General features: G+C 54.1%; 1 protein-coding gene across 1 annotated transcript in view; it reads left to right on the top strand.

Moving 5' to 3' along the window:
• fer1l6 (fer-1 like family member 6) overlaps window positions 1-17,293 on the top strand; it is a gene marked incomplete at its 3' end in the record, with an annotated part of 88,414 nt that overhangs the window by 52,123 nt on the left and 18,998 nt on the right. The window contains exons 32-37 of the mRNA XM_079254286.1: window positions 109-206; window positions 5,084-5,212; window positions 7,642-7,785; window positions 7,857-7,984; window positions 8,054-8,224; window positions 8,327-8,492. Coding sequence (XP_079110412.1) covers window positions 109-206; window positions 5,084-5,212; window positions 7,642-7,785; window positions 7,857-7,984; window positions 8,054-8,224; window positions 8,327-8,492 — 836 coding nt within the window. The remainder of the gene's footprint in view (window positions 1-108; window positions 207-5,083; window positions 5,213-7,641; window positions 7,786-7,856; window positions 7,985-8,053; window positions 8,225-8,326; window positions 8,493-17,293) is intronic.

Below are 17,293 nucleotides of genomic sequence, written 5' to 3'. Positions count from 1 at the left end.
TGGAGATTAGACAACCTTTGTCCAAATCAAGCGCGTGACGTTTTCGCTGCTCTTAGTCTCTCTTCTCTTCTCTGTCTTGTTTCCGTGACGATCTGTTTGCTCCACCAGTCGATGGCCCGTCGGACCGAGACAAGAAGAAGAAGCAGAAGGCGACGGGAACACTGGAGCAGAGCGCTGCTCTCAGAACCAAGCTAGCCACATTAAAGGTACTTCCACCCCCAGACACGGCTTAGACATAGAATCCATGGTTTCTGGTTGACTTGCAGAGAAATGTTGGAATTGTCCGAACATTTCGGTTTCCACGTTTTAAGGCTAAACTTACATTCAGACACAAATTCAGGAGGCAACAGTGTGGAAGCTTTTTCAGGATACAGAAACGGGGATTAAATTTACGCAACTAATTCTTTACGGTTTGACGTTCAAATGTTTTTTATTTAATGTTTTTAGTTTGTTCAGAAGCTCAGAAACTGTTGTGAGTTTCCTGAACTTCCTGAGGCTTGAGCGACTCGTTGAAGCAGGTCTAACGGTGTGTTCAGACCAAACGCTTTTCAAGGGTCAATAGCGTCAGGTTTACATGTAAAGTCAATGTGGAGGCATGTCAAGGAGGTGTCAAGGAGATGTCGAGCTTTCTCGCATTGCGTTTTGAGCGTGGTTTGGTCTGAACACACCGTAAACACCTCTACGGCCCGGGACACACACCAGGAAAGCACACAAAGCTGTGGATATACAGCAGGTGAAATATGGACGTTGTCTCTGCACACCGACTGCGATTCGTAATTACGAATAAATGATGATGATTGGAAAACTGCAAGGCGACAAAAACAAAGATGGATTCCACATGGAGCGAGGACGAAGTCGGCCGGACGCTGCAGAAGAAAAGAAAGAGGCTCTGGGTTCACCTGGTCCAGAACTGGTTTACTCCAGGACCTGAAGCTGGACCACGGCTGCTTCCAGACGTCTGTGGGATGGTCTGAGGATCTGCTTCAGCTGCTAGCCACTATCTGCTAGCAGTTAGCAGCTAGCTTGAAGAAGTAGAGAAAAAACAACTTAAGACACTTGGCCATTGTTGCCATGGTGATACCGTTGAACCCACGAAGGAACCGTCACCGCTACCAGTCTCTTTTTGAGTTCCTCTCTCTGATCTATACTTCGACCAGTGAGACTCCAGTCGAGAGGTTTGAACTCTCGAGAACTGTTTCTGAAGCTAGTTCTTTATCTGAGTTCTTCTTTCATAATATCCCCATAAGAAACTGAAGCTAATTTCCTGCTAGATGGGTTTGGAGACGGCCTCTCGCACTGATCCCCTATAACAGGCCTCAACTACTGGCTTAACTTCACGGTTCTCTGTACCCTCCGGGCTTGGTTACCCGTTTTCGCTGCCAGGAGTCGGAAGGTTATAAGTACAGCACGATAGTTAAACCTTATGCCTTCGCTGGTGTTCAGGTAAAGGGCCTTACCTTGAGGGTTTGGAGACCTCTTCTTTTCTCTTTTTTAGTCCTAAAACTGGAAGAATGAAGAAGCTAACTTTTTGTTGGGAGGTTAAGGTTACAACTTAACTCTTACCCCTTTTATTGAAGTTTTTCAGGTTATAACAATGAGATTAATATAAAGAAAGAATAATAAAGAAAATTCCTGTAAGGAAATATCTTCCTCATTCAGAGAAAGACTCTAAAATGTTATATTTCTTTTTTCAGAATGGTCTCCATAGAGTTACAAACCCAGTGTGGGATATGTCTCAGATGAGAATATTTCTTTGTTAAAGTCTATTATTCCATTTAAGGATAAACGGTTTTCTCTTTTCAGAAAAAAAAACTATTTTTCCTCATTCAGGACTAAAATTCCCAAAAGGGTTCTTTCTAGTAGCTATCTTCCTGTAGAAGAAAGAACTTGTTTTCTTTTTAGAAAAATTCTCTTTTCTTGGCAGGACTGAATCTCAAAAGATTATTTTTTTCCCTCAATATTATTCTATCTTCCTTTTCAGTAAAAATGTTCCCTCCGTTCAGAAAGAACCACCTTATCTGCAGGGCTAAAATCTGTAGAGAACCCCACACAACGATAAGTTCTCCACGGTTGTTTCCAATTCTGTCCAGCTTCTTCTAAGGATGCGCCGGGGCCGCAGCTGAACTGCAAAAGCCGTCTTTCTGTCTTTGTCTAATGTTTTTATACTAAACTGTAAACTCCACATTACAGAACACACATACAGCTCTTATCTACTGTAATACAAATCACTTTCCCCGAAGGGGAAGGGGGACACTTATACAAAGGAACTGTGTTTTAATGAGCTAAAAAGCCTTCTGCAGCAGGTGTCACAGGCTTGCACTGAGGCAAGTTCCTGGAGGTCAGACAGGGGTCCTTCACAAGCATTACAGCATACAAAAAGTCCTTGTAAATCTTCTGTCTTCTTCCAGGTAAAGCTGAGAAACCAGGAGGAGAGTTCCTGCTGGTGTTTGACATTATAAAATACATTTATAAAATACAGAGAATCTCTGTTTTCAGCCTGAGAAAGAGTCCCTGTTATGGTTTTAAGCATTAGACACATAAAGCACATCTCAAGTCTCAATGCAGCTCCCTAATCTTAAAGGTAAGAGAGGTGTAAGGAGGAGTGAATTCTCTCCCAGTATCTCCTTCAGCACACCGTCTATAATGCTGCTTTACAATCCTCTACATTGCAAATAGAAGTTCCCAAAGAGTTTGTAAGCGTTAGTAATAGTTAATTGAACTGTATTACAAACAGCAAAAAACATCTCTATGCTCTTAAAGGCAGCTTCCTTATCTTTCCAGCGGAGGAAGGAGAAGGGAGGAGGAATCCCTCTGACTCCCTCTACAATGCTGCTCCACAATCTTACAAACATGACTTTCCAAAGAGTTACAAACTAAAGCTACTAAAAGAAGTTATAAGGTTAATCAAACTATTGCATTGTAAACATACATACAGTCCTTAAGCTTGTGAGTATCATGTAGAAGCATTTGATGAGCCTGTAGTGAACACTTTGTTTCAGATTAGCTCTTTTTTTTCAGGCTGAGGGGTCAAAAGGTCAGAGGGAAAGCTCCTGTCACTGTCTCCTGGTCGGAGATACAATACAAAGTCTGAGTTAAACAACAGAGTTGTGCAATGATGTGTGACAGGTGCGTTCACACCTGGAGAGTGTGGACACACCTCCCTTTTGAAATGATCGGAGAAAGGACCCAAAAGCAGCACAAGAGATCTGGGCAGGTTAACAGTCTTTATTTTAGCCACTTGGTGAGGTTCGGTGCTGGAGTTGAACTCTGGTTCCCAATGAGCAGAGCAGAGCAGAGTAACTTTCCTCTGGGCCGACAGAGTAGACACCTAGCACAACAAGGTGAGTGAAGATCCACAACTCACGGTTGGGGGTCCTCCAGGACAGAAACCCAGTAACCACTGGGGAGCAGGCTCCAAGGGCAAGGCAGGAAGCGGAAGTCGGGGACGGATCAGGTCGGTAACAGGCAGGCAATTGTGGTCGGAGTGCTGGAAGGTCAGGCATGAGAGCAATGACAATCTGGCAGTGAGTGAATGGTGGAGGCTGCATATGTGCGCAGGCTGAACTGATGGGGATTGTGAACAGGTGGCAGAGGCAGGTGAGAGCAGTGAACTGATTAGGGGTGTGGCAAGCAGCAATGCTGGAGGAAGCAAGGCTGATTGTGACACCTTTGGTTTGGTTTCATATTGAACTTGGCTTTAGTGGAGTGAAGACAACTTCATGCAGTTACAGCACCTGCTCACCAGGGGGCATTGTTTCCTAATACAGCTGCTGATGGAAAGACAAAACAGATGTAGGAAGAAGGAAGTCCAGGAACGAAAAGGCTCTTTCACTGCAAGAAAACAACGCAGATGAACAAGTTTTCTTCTTCGTTGGTGTCTCTTCAGTAATTTGTCATGCAGCGCTGCCTCTGGTGAAGACAGGAACACGTGACAGGATGCAGCGTGGACGCAAACTCAGACCAGACTAATGTTATAAACCGTTACCGTGGTGACGGACAGCCGTTACCTGGTGACGGACCGCGGTTACCGTGGTGACGGACAGTTACATGCCAAGTTCGGTCCGTTTTCATGGAGCTTAGCTACTTGTAACCTGATGCAGAAAACAGCACTGCCACTGGAAAACCACCGGGGGCAGAGTTGAGTTGTAAAGCTGACATGCAACCAGAGAAAGAAACAAACCAGAGAAGAAGATACAGAAACTGCAAAATAAAAAGTACCTGAAGAAGCTGGTTTTATTTCTTCTTGGTTTTAATTGTTCTTACTCATCGAACTGTAAAAGATATTCAGGAATGATGAGAGATTTATATCAGCTAAAGGGATTTACCCACATCTTACCTCCACGTTAGAAATGTTTTTCCTTTTCCTGCTTGGTTTTTTTTATCGGCCTCTTTCTTCTCTCGACAAATGCCAGATCCTTCACGCCATTTCTCTTTGTCTCAGTGTTATAACCTGGTTAATCCAGTTTGTTTATCAAAATATTAAGAAAGACATTGTTCTTCTTCTTCTGGTGTTTTTGTAAAGCGCTGTGTTACTGCCAAGCAAAACATTTTGACAGTCCAGGTAAAAATCCCAAATGCAACGACTGAACGTGGCCAGCATCTGGCGAACCCTGACAGTAACCCAGCACCCCAGTGAAGGTCCCGACCTCCAGTCTGAGAACCATTACCGCCACCAAACATGTCAAAACGCTGAACTAAACTCAGTGTTGGTGTCGTTGTCCTGTTGTGTGAACCTGTCACCCTCGTAGACTACACCAACGCCGTCCAGATCTGTTGGATCAAAAAGGAACGTTCACCTTGTTAAATCACCTGCCCCCCCGTTCAGCCTCCATGGCCGATGTTCTCCCTGCAGAGCAGCGTTTCATCCGATCCCATGAGCCAAATGGCAGCTCTGAAACATACAAGATGGAGTAAAATCTGAGACCTGAACCAAGATGCAGTCGAAGAAATCGGTTTTTATGTTTGTTTTTGTTTTAAAAGTGTCGAAAAGACCTTTCAGAACAGTTGAAATGCATCTAAAAAGCTGAGGTCAGTGTCAGGATGTGTAGAGAAAAGCTGGGCTGACGTCTGGTCTTCTGTGCAGCTGTACGACAAGGAGCTGGAGGCGGAGTTCGGCCCGTTTGATGACTGGGTGAACACCTACGAGCTGTTCAGAGGAAAAGCCAACGAGGAGGACGGAGCATCCGAGGAGAGATTTGTTGGGAAGTTTAAGGTGAGACAATAAGTTTGCAGCTGGATGGATTGTCTAGCCAAACCGTCCTCTTCATCAGCTTCATCTTCTAGAACCAGGTTGGTACGGGGTGATGGATTCAGCTCGTTCCTTTTCCTTCATATCGACATGAAGCATCACACAGTTGCTGCACATCATGATGACAATCTCCCATTCTATTCTATTCTATTCTATTCTATTCTATTCTATTCTGTTCTATTCTATTCTATTCTATTCTGTTCTGTTCTGTTCTGTTCAGTCATTTAGCAGACGCTTTTAGGTCGTCCTTTCATGAAAGAAAAGGCTGATAACTCATAACTGGAGACTGGAATAAGGAAAAGTATTTAAAAATGTGCTAAATTATATATACAGTGATATAAGACACTGTCATTTAACTGAGTTAAAGAAACAAACAAACAAACAAATGGGGCCTGGACCAATTAGAGCATTTTTATATATATATAGATATATACATATATCTATATCTATCTCTCTCTCTCTCTCTCTCTCTCTATATATATATATATATATATATATATATATATATAATATAAATTATAATGTTGCGAAAATTCTTATAACCTGTTAACATCCTATTAACTAAACATAACACACTAAAAATGATTGAAAAAGCACCACATAAAGCTTATAAATGTAAGTGTATCCTGACATCCCATGTATGTTACATATGTTAGCATAGACCCATGTCTAACAGTCCAGGTACGGCTGTTTACTAAGTTTCCAGGCTAACATGTAAACTTGTTGTGTTGCAAACACAAACCAGCCTGTTGGTAAAATGAACTGCGAGACTTCATGTCTCAAACTTTAATAGTTGCTGCAGTAAAGCTAGAAACCAAATCCAGTCTTCTTCTGTTGTGAAGCAGCAACCTGTTAGCAAGAGGATAATAAATACTGTTTCATGTACAGTAACGTCACTCAGAGAGACCTGCAAACCTTCATCTTCTTCTTTCCTTCTCTTTCTGAACTGGTCAGCTGATGGTTTCTATGGTCTTTGTCCATTATACATACGTTATACATTATACTGGACTTTACATCATCACCTTTCCATCTGTCAAACACTCAATGTTCAGACTGATGTCACGGGATGTGAACAGATTCAAGCTTTTATTCTTTGATTTACATTTAACACAACAAATAAATATAATATTGATAATATTATACACGTGCTAACTTTCTGAATGAAATATTTTATCTGGAAGAGGCAGTGTGGGGGACGATAAGAGTTCAGTCTACCCCCCCACCCGTCTTCCTGTCCTGTCCCACCCAAAGACCGTATATGAAAGATGGACGGAGCCTCTGGCGGTTTAAAGTGAAGTCTATGCAGAAGTGCATGAAACTGCAGTTCCCCCTTCATCCACTAGGGGCTGCAAAACAGAGCAAATCCTCATAGACTCCCATGTTAAAAAGACCAACTTCACAGCAGGAATAAACATGTTTACAGCAGGAATAAACATGTTTACAGCAGAAATAAACATGTTTACAGCAGAAATAAACATGTTTACAGCCTGGTACAAAAATCCATTTTAGGTTTAATATGTCGGGTTTACCTTCATGACAACTGTGGGGGAGTGAATTTTTTTCTAACTCGCCCGTTTAAAAGTAATTTAATCTCAAAATTCGGCATATTTAGGGGCGTGTCCTTTTGATTGACAGGTACCCGATCTCCCGCTTCAAGTCAGAAGAACGTAGAACAACCGTGGTTTTTAGCCGGTTAACAACGTAACTTAGCTTTAGCCCGCTTACCTCCGTTAGCTGGTTAGCTCCTGTTATCTCCGGGTTAGCTCAGTTAGCTCTTAGCTACAGAAAGCTCGGAGTTCGCTCGATGTCAATCATCCACCATGACGCCCACAGCCCCCCTCTCAGCTCCACCTCTTTGCACATATTTGTATTTTCCGGGTGAGACGACACGCATGCCCCTGCCAAGATGGTGATGGTAGGAACCGCCCACCGAGCTTCAATTCAGCTCTTCAGAAACCTACGGGTGACGTCATGGAGGCTCCGCCCACCTTTTATATACGGTCTCCCCGTCTATTCTACAGTCATTATAGCAGACGCTTTGATCAAAAGCGACTTACAAACACACTCATATCCAGGTAGGATCTCAGAAACCGTCCGTGGTAACGCTGGACGTCTTCCAGTGGGGCGTATGGATGAAGGACTGAAGGGAGACATCTAAACCAGAAGCAGAGCTTTGAATCCACATCAGGATGAAAATTTCCTGTCAATCATCTTTAGACATCCTCTCTTAAAAAATATCTGATGTTTAAAGTAAATAAAGTAAAATAGAATAAAGTGACCAGAAGCAGGTATTACTGGAGGTAACTACAGACATGTTGGGGACTAAAGACCTCCTGAACGTTTACTTCATGTCAGGAGTGCTGAATGTACATCTTGTTTCTGCTGCTCCACAGGGCCGATTCTGCCTCTACAAGCTGACTGATGATGATGATGCAGAGGACTGGGATGAAGGCACAAACATGGGCCTCTTCAAAGTCAGCAGAGGGATCCCTCCCAACGGCCCGGTCCAGGTCCTCATACGGGTCTACGTCGTCTCTGTGAGTCCGGCTCCTGGCTAATGTCTACTTAACTTAAACCACATATCAGATGAAATCTGTTCTCTGTTCAGGCGTCTAACCTGCACCCGGCGGACCCAGATGGGAAGGCCGACCCGTACATCGTTCTTCGTCTGGGTAAAAATGAGATCAAAGACAGAGACAACTACATTCCCAAACAGCTGAATCCGGTTTTCGGAAGGTAAAGTCTCAGTAATTCTCTTAAACGCCCTTTGAGCCGTTTCGTATTTCAAACCGGAGCTTCTTCCAGGTCCTTTGAGATGCAAGCCACGTTTCCTCTGGAGTCTCTGCTCACGGTACTCATCTATGACTTTGACCTGGTGGGAGGGGACGACCTGATCGGAGAGACTCGCATCGACTTGGAAAACCGGTTCTACAGCCGACACAGAGCCACCTGCGGACTCCCCACTGAGTACAGCCTGTAAGTCCAGGTGTTGACTCCTCTCCAGCTGGAGAGGCTGAATCCCATAAAGTCCCTAAGATTCACTGCATCCATCAAGCTGAAGGCGGGTCTGTCTGTCAGGGAGGGTTATAACGCCTGGAGAGACTGTCTGAAGCCGTCTGAGCTGCTGTCAAAGATGTGCAGAGAAAACGGTGTGGACGGTCCTCACTTCAGTACCGGACGCATCATCGTGGCCGACAAAGTCTTCACCGGGAAGACGCTCTACATGCACGAAGGTAAAGACGGGGCTCATGGCGCTCATGGCGGGCTCATGGTGGGCTCATGGTGGGCTCATGGTGGGGTCATGGTGGGCTCATGGTAGGCTCATGGTGGGCTCATGGTAGGCTCATGGTGGGCTCATGGTGGGGTCATGGTAGGCTCATGGTGGGCTCATGGTGGGCTCATGGTGGGCTCATGGTGGGGTCATGGTAGGCTCATGGCGCTCATGGTGGGCTCATGGTGGGCTCATGGTGGGCTCATGGTAGGCTCATGGTGGGCTCATGGTGGGGTCATGGTAGGCTCATGGCGCTCATGGTGGGCTCATGGTGGGCTCATGGTAGGCTCATGGCGCTCATGGTGGGCTCAAGGTGGGCTCATGGCGCTCATGATGGGGTCATGGTGGGCTCATGGTGGGCTCATGGCGCTCATGGTGGGCTCATGGCGCTCATGGTGGGCTCATGGTGGGCTCATGGCGCTCATGGTGGGCTCATGGTGGGGTCATGGTGGGCTCATGGTAGGCTTATGGTGGGCTCATGGTGGGCTCATGGTGGGCTCATGGTGGGGTCATGGTGGGCTCATGGTTGGCTCATGGTGGGGTCATGGTGGGCTCATGGCAGGCTCATGGCGCTCATGGCGGGCTCATGGTGGGCTCAAGGTGGGCTCATGGCGCTCATGATGGGGTCATGGTGGGGTCATGGTGGGCTCATGGCGCTCATGGTGGGCTCATGGTGGGCTCATGGTGGGGTCATGGTGGGGTCATGGCGCTCATGGTGGGCTCATGGTGGGCTCATGGTGCGCTCATGGTGGGCTCATGGTGGGCTCATGGCGCTCATGGTAGGCTCATGGTGGGGTCATGGTGGGCTCATGGCGCTCATGGTGGGCTCATGGTGGGCTCATGGCGCTCATGGTGGGCTCAAGGTGGGCTCATGGCGCTCATGGTGGGCTCATGGTGGGGTCATGGTGGGCTCATGGCGCTCATGGTGGGGTCATGGTGGGCTCATGGCGCTCATGGTGGGCTCAAGGTGGGCTCATGGCGCTCATGGTGGGCTCATAGTGGGGTCATGGTGGGCTCATGGCGCTCATGGTGGGCTCATGGTGGGCTCATGGCGCTCATGGTGGGGTCATGGTGGGGTCATGGTGGGCTCATGGCGCTCATGGTGGGCTCATGGTGGGCTCATGGTGGGCTCATGGCGCTCATGATGGGGTCATGGTGGGGTCATGGTGGGCTCATGGCGCTCATGGTGGGCTCATGGTGGGCTCATGGCGCTCATGATGGGGTCATGGTGGGGTCATGGTGGGCTCATGGTGGGCTCATGGCGGGCTCATGGCAGGCTCATGGCGGGCTCATGGCAGGCTCATGGTGGGGTCATGGCGCTCATGGTGGGGTCATGGTGGGCTCATGGTGGGCTCATGGCGCTCATGGTGCTCATGGTGGGGTCATGGCGCTCATGGCGGGCTCATGGTGGGCTCATGGCAGGCTCATGGCGCTCATGGCGGGCTCATGGTGGGCTCATGGCGCTCATGGCGGGCTCATGGTGGGCTCATGGCAGGCTCATGGCGCTCATGGTGGGCTCATGGTGGGCTCATGGCGCTCATGGCGGGCTCATGGTGGGCTCATGGCAGGCTCATGGCGCTCATGGCGGGCTCATGGTGGGCTCATGGCACTCACAGTGAACTCATGGTGGGCTCATGGCGCTCATGATGGGGTCATGGTGGGCTCATGGCACTCATGGTGGGCTCATGGTGGGCTCATGGCGCTCATGGTGGGCTCACGGTGGGCTCATGGCGCTCATGATGGGGTCATGGTGGGCTCATAGCGCTCATGGTGGGCTCATGGTGGGCTCATGGCGCTCATGGCAGGCTCATGGCGCTCATGGTGGGGTCATGGTGGGCTCATGGCGCTCATGGTGGGCTCATGGCGCTCATGATGGGGTCATGGTGGGCTCATGGTGGGCTCATGGCGCTCATGGTGGGCTCATGGCGCTCATGGTGGGCTCATGGTGGGCTCATGGTGGGCTCATGGCGCTCATGGTGGGCTCATGGCGCTCATGGTGGGCTCATGGTGGGGTCATGGTGGGCTCATGGTGGGCTCATGGTGGGCTCATGGTGGGGTCATGGTGGGGTCATGGTGGGCTCATGGCGCTCATGGTGGGCTCATGGTGGGCTCATGGTGGGGTCATGGCGCTCATGGTGGGCTCATGGCGCTCATGGTGGGGTCATGGTGGGCTCATGGTGGGGTCATGGTGGGGTCATGGTGGGCTCATGGTGGGCTCATGGTGGGGTCATGGTGGGGTCATGGTGGGCTCATGGCGCTCATGGTGGGGTCATGGTGGGGTCATGGTGGGCTCATGGTGGGGTCATGGTGGGCTCATGGCGCTCATGGTGGGCTCATGGTGGGCTCATGGCGCTCATGGTGGGGTCATGGTGGGGTCATGGCGGGCTCATGGCGCTCATGGTGGGCTCATGGTGGGGTCATGGTGGGCTCATGGCGCTCATGGTGGGGTCATGGTGGGCTCATGGCGCTCATGGTGGGCTCATGGTGGGCTCATGGTGGGGTCATGGTGGGCTCATGGCGCTCATGGTGGGCTCATGGTGGGGTCATGGTGGGGTCATGGTGGGCTCATGGTGGGGTCATGGTGGGCTCATGGCGCTCATGGTGGGGTCATGGCGCTCATGGTGGGGTCATGGTGGGGTCATGGTGGGCTCATGGCGCTCATGGTGGGGTCATGGCGCTCATGGTGGGGTCATGGTGGGCTCATGGCGCTCATGGTGGGCTCATGGCGCTCATGGTGGGCTCATGGTGGGCTCATGGTGGGGTCATGGTGGGGTCATGGTGGGCTCATGGTGGGGTCATGGTGGGGTCAAGGTGGGCTCATGGTGGGCTCATGGTGGGGTCATGGTGGGCTCATGGCGCTCATGGTGGGCTCATGGTGGGGTCATGGTGGGCTCATGGCGCTCATGGTGGGGTCATGGTGGGCTCATGGCGCTCATGGTGGGGTCGTGGGCTCATGGTGGGGTCATGGTGGGGTCATGGTGGGCTCATGGCGCTCATGGTGGGGTCATGGTGGGCTCATGGCGCTCATGGTGGGGTCATGGTGGGCTCATGGTGGGCTCATGGTGGGGTCATGGTGGGGTCATGGTGGGCTCATGGCGCTCATGGTGGGCTCATGGTGGGCTCATGGCGCTCATGGTGGGCTCATGGCGCTCATGGTGGGCTCATGGTGGGGTCATGGCGCTCATGGTGGGGTCATGGTGGGCTCATGGCGCTCATGGTGGGCTCATGGTGGGGTCATGGTGGGCTCATGGCGCTCATGGTGCGCTCATGGTGGGGTCATGGTGGGCTCATGGTGGGGTCATGGTGGGCTCATGGCGCTCATGGTGGGCTCATGGTGGGGTCATGGTGGGCTCATGGCGCTCATGGTGGGGTCATGGTGGGCTCATGGCGCTCATGGTGGGCTCATGGTGGGCTCATGGTGGGCTCATGGCGCTCATGGTGGGGTCATGGTGGGGTCATGGTGGGCTCATGGTGGGGTCATGGTGGGCTCATGGCGCTCATGGTGGGGTCATGGCGCTCATGGTGGGGTCATGGTGGGGTCATGGTGGGCTCATGGCGCTCATGGTGGGGTCATGGCGCTCATGGTGGGCTCATGGTGGGGTCATGGTGGGCTCATGGTGGGCTCATGGCGCTCATGGTGGGCTCATGGTGGGCTCATGGTGGGGTCATGGTGGGCTCATGGTGGGGTCATGGTGGGGTCATGGTGGGGTCAAGGTGGGCTCATGGTGGGCTCATGGTGGGGTCATGGTGGGCTCATGGCGCTCATGGTGGGCTCATGGTGGGGTCATGGTGGGCTCATGGCGCTCATGGTGGGGTCATGGTGGGCTCATGGCGCTCATGGTGGGCTCATGGTGGGCTCATGGTGGGCTCATGGTAGGCTCATGGTGGGCTCATGGTGGGGTCATGGTAGGCTCATGGCGCTCATGGTGGGCTCATGGTGGGCTCATGGTAGGCTCATGGTGGGCTCATGGTAGGCTCATGGCGCTCATGGTGGGCTCAAGGTGGGCTCATGGCGCTCATGATGGGGTCATGGTGGGCTCATGGTGGGCTCATGGCGCTCATGGTGGGCTCATGGCGCTCATGGTGGGCTCATGGTGGGCTCATGGCGCTCATGGTGGGCTCATGGTGGGGTCATGGTGGGCTCATGGTAGGCTTATGGTGGGCTCATGGTGGGCTCATGGTGGGCTCATGGTGGGGTCATGGTTGGCTCATGGTGGGGTCATGGTGGGCTCATGGCAGGCTCATGGCGCTCATGGCGGGCTCATGGTGGGCTCAAGGTGGGCTCATGGCGCTCATGATGGGGTCATGGTGGGGTCATGGTGGGCTCATGGCGCTCATGGTGGGCTCATGGTGGGCTCATGGTGGGGTCATGGTGGGGTCATGGCGCTCATGGTGGGCTCATGGTGGGCTCATGGTGCGCTCATGGTGGGCTCATGGTGGGCTCATGGTGGGCTCATGGCGCTCATGGTAGGCTCATGGTGGGGTCATGGTGGGCTCATGGCGCTCATGGTGGGCTCATGGTGGGCTCATGGCGCTCATGGTGGGCTCAAGGTGGGCTCATGGCGCTCATGGTGGGCTCATGGTGGGGTCATGGTGGGCTCATGGCGCTCATGGTGGGGTCATGGTGGGCTCATGGCGCTCATGGTGGGCTCAAGGTGGGCTCATGGCGCTCATGGTGGGCTCATAGTGGGGTCATGGTGGGCTCATGGCGCTCATGGTGGGCTCATGGTGGGCTCATGGCGCTCATGGTGGGGTCATGGTGGGCTCATGGCGCTCATGGTGGGCTCATGGTGGGCTCATGGTGGGCTCATGGCGCTCATGATGGGGTCATGGTGGGCTCATGGCGCTCATGGTGGGCTCATGGTGGGCTCATGGCGCTCATGATGGGGTCATGGTGGGGTCATGGTGGGCTCATGGTGGGCTCATGGCGGGCTCATGGCAGGCTCATGGCGGGCTCATGGCAGGCTCATGGTGGGGTCATGGCGCTCATGGTGGGGTCATGGTGGGCTCATGGTGGGCTCATGGCGCTCATGGTGCTCATGGTGGGGTCATGGCGCTCATGGTGGGGTCATGGCGCTCATGGCGGGCTCATGGTGGGCTCATGGCAGGCTCATGGCGCTCATGGCGGGCTCATGGTGGGCTCATGGCGCTCATGGCGGGCTCATGGTGGGCTCATGGCAGGCTCATGGCGCTCATGGTGGGCTCATGGTGGGCTCATGGCGCTCATGGCGGGCTCATGGTGGGCTCATGGCAGGCTCATGGCGCTCATGGCGGGCTCATGGTGGGCTCATGGCACTCACAGTGAACTCATGGTGGGCTCATGGCGCTCATGATGGGGTCATGGTGGGCTCATGGCACTCATGGTGGGCTCATGGTGGGCTCATGGCGCTCATGGTGGGCTCACGGTGGGCTCATGGCGCTCATGATGGGGTCATGGTGGGCTCATAGCGCTCATGGTGGGCTCATGGTGGGCTCATGGCGCTCATGGCAGGCTCATGGCGCTCATGGTGGGGTCATGGTGGGCTCATGGCGCTCATGGTGGGCTCATGGCGCTCATGATGGGGTCATGGTGGGCTCATGGTGGGCTCATGGCGCTCATGGTGGGCTCATGGCGCTCATGGTGGGCTCATGGTGGGCTCATGGTGGGCTCATGGCGCTCATGGTGGGCTCATGGCGCTCATGGTGGGCTCATGGTGGGGTCATGGTGGGCTCATGGTGGGGTCATGGTGGGCTCATGGTGGGCTCATGGTGGGGTCATGGTGGGCTCATGGCGCTCATGGTGGGCTCATGGTGGGCTCATGGTGGGGTCATGGCGCTCATGGTGGGCTCATGGCGCTCATGGTGGGGTCATGGTGGGCTCATGGTGGGGTCATGGTGGGGTCATGGTGGGCTCATGGTGGGCTCATGGTGGGGTCATGGTGGGGTCATGGTGGGCTCATGGCGCTCATGGTGGGGTCATGGTGGGGTCATGGTGGGCTCATGGTGGGGTCATGGTGGGCTCATGGCGCTCATGGTGGGCTCATGGTGGGCTCATGGCGCTCATGGTGGGGTCATGGTGGGGTCATGGCGGGCTCATGGCGCTCATGGTGGGCTCATGGTGGGGTCATGGTGGGCTCATGGCGCTCATGGTGGGGTCATGGTGGGCTCATGGCGCTCATGGTGGGCTCATGGTGGGCTCATGGTGGGGTCATGGTGGGCTCATGGCGCTCATGGTGGGGTCATGGTGGGCTCATGGTGGGGTCATGGTGGGGTCATGGTGGGCTCATGGCGCTCATGGTGGGGTCATGGCGCTCATGGTGGGGTCATGGTGGGGTCATGGTGGGCTCATGGCGCTCATGGTGGGGTCATGGCGCTCATGGTGGGGTCATGGTGGGCTCATGGCGCTCATGGTGGGCTCATGGCGCTCATGGTGGGCTCATGGTGGGCTCATGGTGGGGTCATGGTGGGGTCATGGTGGGCTCATGGTGGGGTCATGGTGGGGTCAAGGTGGGCTCATGGTGGGCTCATGGTGGGGTCATGGTGGGCTCATGGCGCTCATGGTGGGCTCATGGTGGGGTCATAGTGGGCTCATGGCGCTCATGGTGGGGTCATGGTGGGCTCATGGCGCTCATGGTGGGGTCGTGGGCTCATGGTGGGGTCATGGTGGGGTCATGGTGGGCTCATGGTGGCCTCATGGTGGGGTCATGGTGGGCTCATGGCGCTCATGGTGGGGTCATGGTGGGCTCATGGTGGGCTCATGGTGGGGTCATGGTGGGGTCATGGTGGGCTCATGGCGCTCATGGTGGGCTCATGGTGGGCTCATGGCGCTCATGGTGGGGTCATGGTGGGGTCATGGTGGGGTCATGGTGGGGTCATGGTGGGCTCATGGCGCTCATGGTGGGGTCATGGCGCTCATGGTGGGGTCATGGTGGGGTCATGGTGGGCTCATGGCGCTCATGGTGGGGTCATGGCGCTCATGGTGGGCTCATGGCGCTCATGGTGCGCTCATGGTGGGGTCATGGTGGGCTCATGGTGGGGTCATGGTGGGCTCATGGCGCTCATGGTGGGCTCATGGTGGGGTCATGGTGGGCTCATGGCGCTCATGGTGGGGTCATGGTGGGCTCATGGCGCTCATGGTGGGCTCATGGTGGGCTCATGGTGGGCTCATGGCGCTCATGGTGGGGTCATGGTGGGGTCATGGTGGGGTCATGGTGGGGTCATGGTGGGCTCATGGCGCTCATGGTGGGGTCATGGCGCTCATGGTGGGGTCATGGTGGGGGTCATGGTGGGCTCATGGCGCTCATGGTGGGGTCATGGCGCTCATGGTGGGCTCATGGTGGGGTCATGGTGGGCTCATGGTGGGCTCATGGCGCTCATGGTGGGCTCATGGTGGGCTCATGGTGGGGTCATGGGTGGGCTCATGGTGGGCTCATGGTGGGGTCATGGTGGGGTCATGGTGGGGTCAAGGTGGGCTCATGGTGGGCTCATGGTGGGGTCATGGTGGGCTCATGGCGCTCATGGTGGGCTCATGGTGGGGTCATGGTGGGCTCATGGCGCTCATGGTGGGGTCATGGTGGGCTCATGGCGCTCATGGTGGGCTCATGGTGGGGTCATGGTGGGCTCATGGCGCTCATGGTGGGTCATGGTGGGCTCATGGTGGGCTCATGGTGGGGTCATGGTGGGGTCATGGTGGGCTCATGGCGCTCATGGTGGGCTCATGGTGGGGCTCATGGTGGGCTCATGGCGCTCATGGTGGGCTCATGGGCGCTCATGGTGGGCTCATGGTGGGGTCATGGCGCTCATGGTGGGGTCATGGTGGGCTCATGGCGCTCATGGTGGGCTCATGGTGGGGTCATGGTGGGCTCATGGCGCTCATGGTGGGCTCATGGTGGGGGTCATGGTGGGGCTCATGGTGGGGTCATGGTGGGCTCATGGCGCTCATGGTGGGCTCATGGTGGGGCGTCATGGTGGGCTCATGGCGCTCATGGTGGGGTCATGGTGGGCTCATGGCGCTCATGGTGGGGCTCATGGTGGGCTCATGGTGGGGCTCATGGTGGGCTCATGGCGCTCATGGTGGGTTCATGGTGGGCTCATGGTGGGGTCATGGGGGGCTCATGGTGGGGTCATGGTGGGCTCATGGCGCTCATGGTGGGGTCATGGTGGGGTCATGGTGGGCTCATGGCGCTCATGGTGGGGTCATGGTGGGCTCATGGGGGCGCTCATGGTGGGCTCATGGCGCTCATGAGTGGGCTCATGGTGGGGTCATGGTGGGCTCATGGTGGGCTCATGGCGCTCATGGTGGGGCTCATGGTGGGCTCATGGCGCTCATGGTGGGGCTCATGGGCGCTCATGGTGGGCTCATGGTGGGCTCATGGCGCTCATGTGGGCTCATGGTGGGCTCATGGCGCTCATGGTGGGGCTCATGGTGGGGCTCATGGTGGGGTCATGGTGGGGTCATGGTGGGCTCATGGCGCTCATGGTGGCTCATGGTGGGGTCATTGTGGGCTCATGGTGCTCATGGTGGGAGTCATGTGGGCTCATGGCGCTCATGGTGGGCTCATGGTGGGGTCATGGTGGGCTCCATGGTGGGGTCATGGTGGGCTCATGGCGCTCATGGTGGGGTCATGGTGGGCTCAGGTGGGCTCATGGCGCTCATGGTGGGCTCATGGGTGGGCTCATGGCGCTCATGGTGGGCTCATGGTGGGCTCATGGCGCTCATGGTGGGCTCATGGTGGGCTCATGGCGCTCATGGTGGGGCTCATGGTGGGCTCATGGTGGGTCATGGCGCTCATGGC

Source organism: Telmatherina bonti, assembly GCF_933228915.1.
Source record: "Telmatherina bonti genome assembly, chromosome: 15".
NCBI classification, from domain to species: domain Eukaryota; kingdom Metazoa; phylum Chordata; class Actinopteri; order Atheriniformes; family Telmatherinidae; genus Telmatherina; species Telmatherina bonti.
This window is presented reverse-complemented; position numbering and strand designations above follow the sequence as displayed.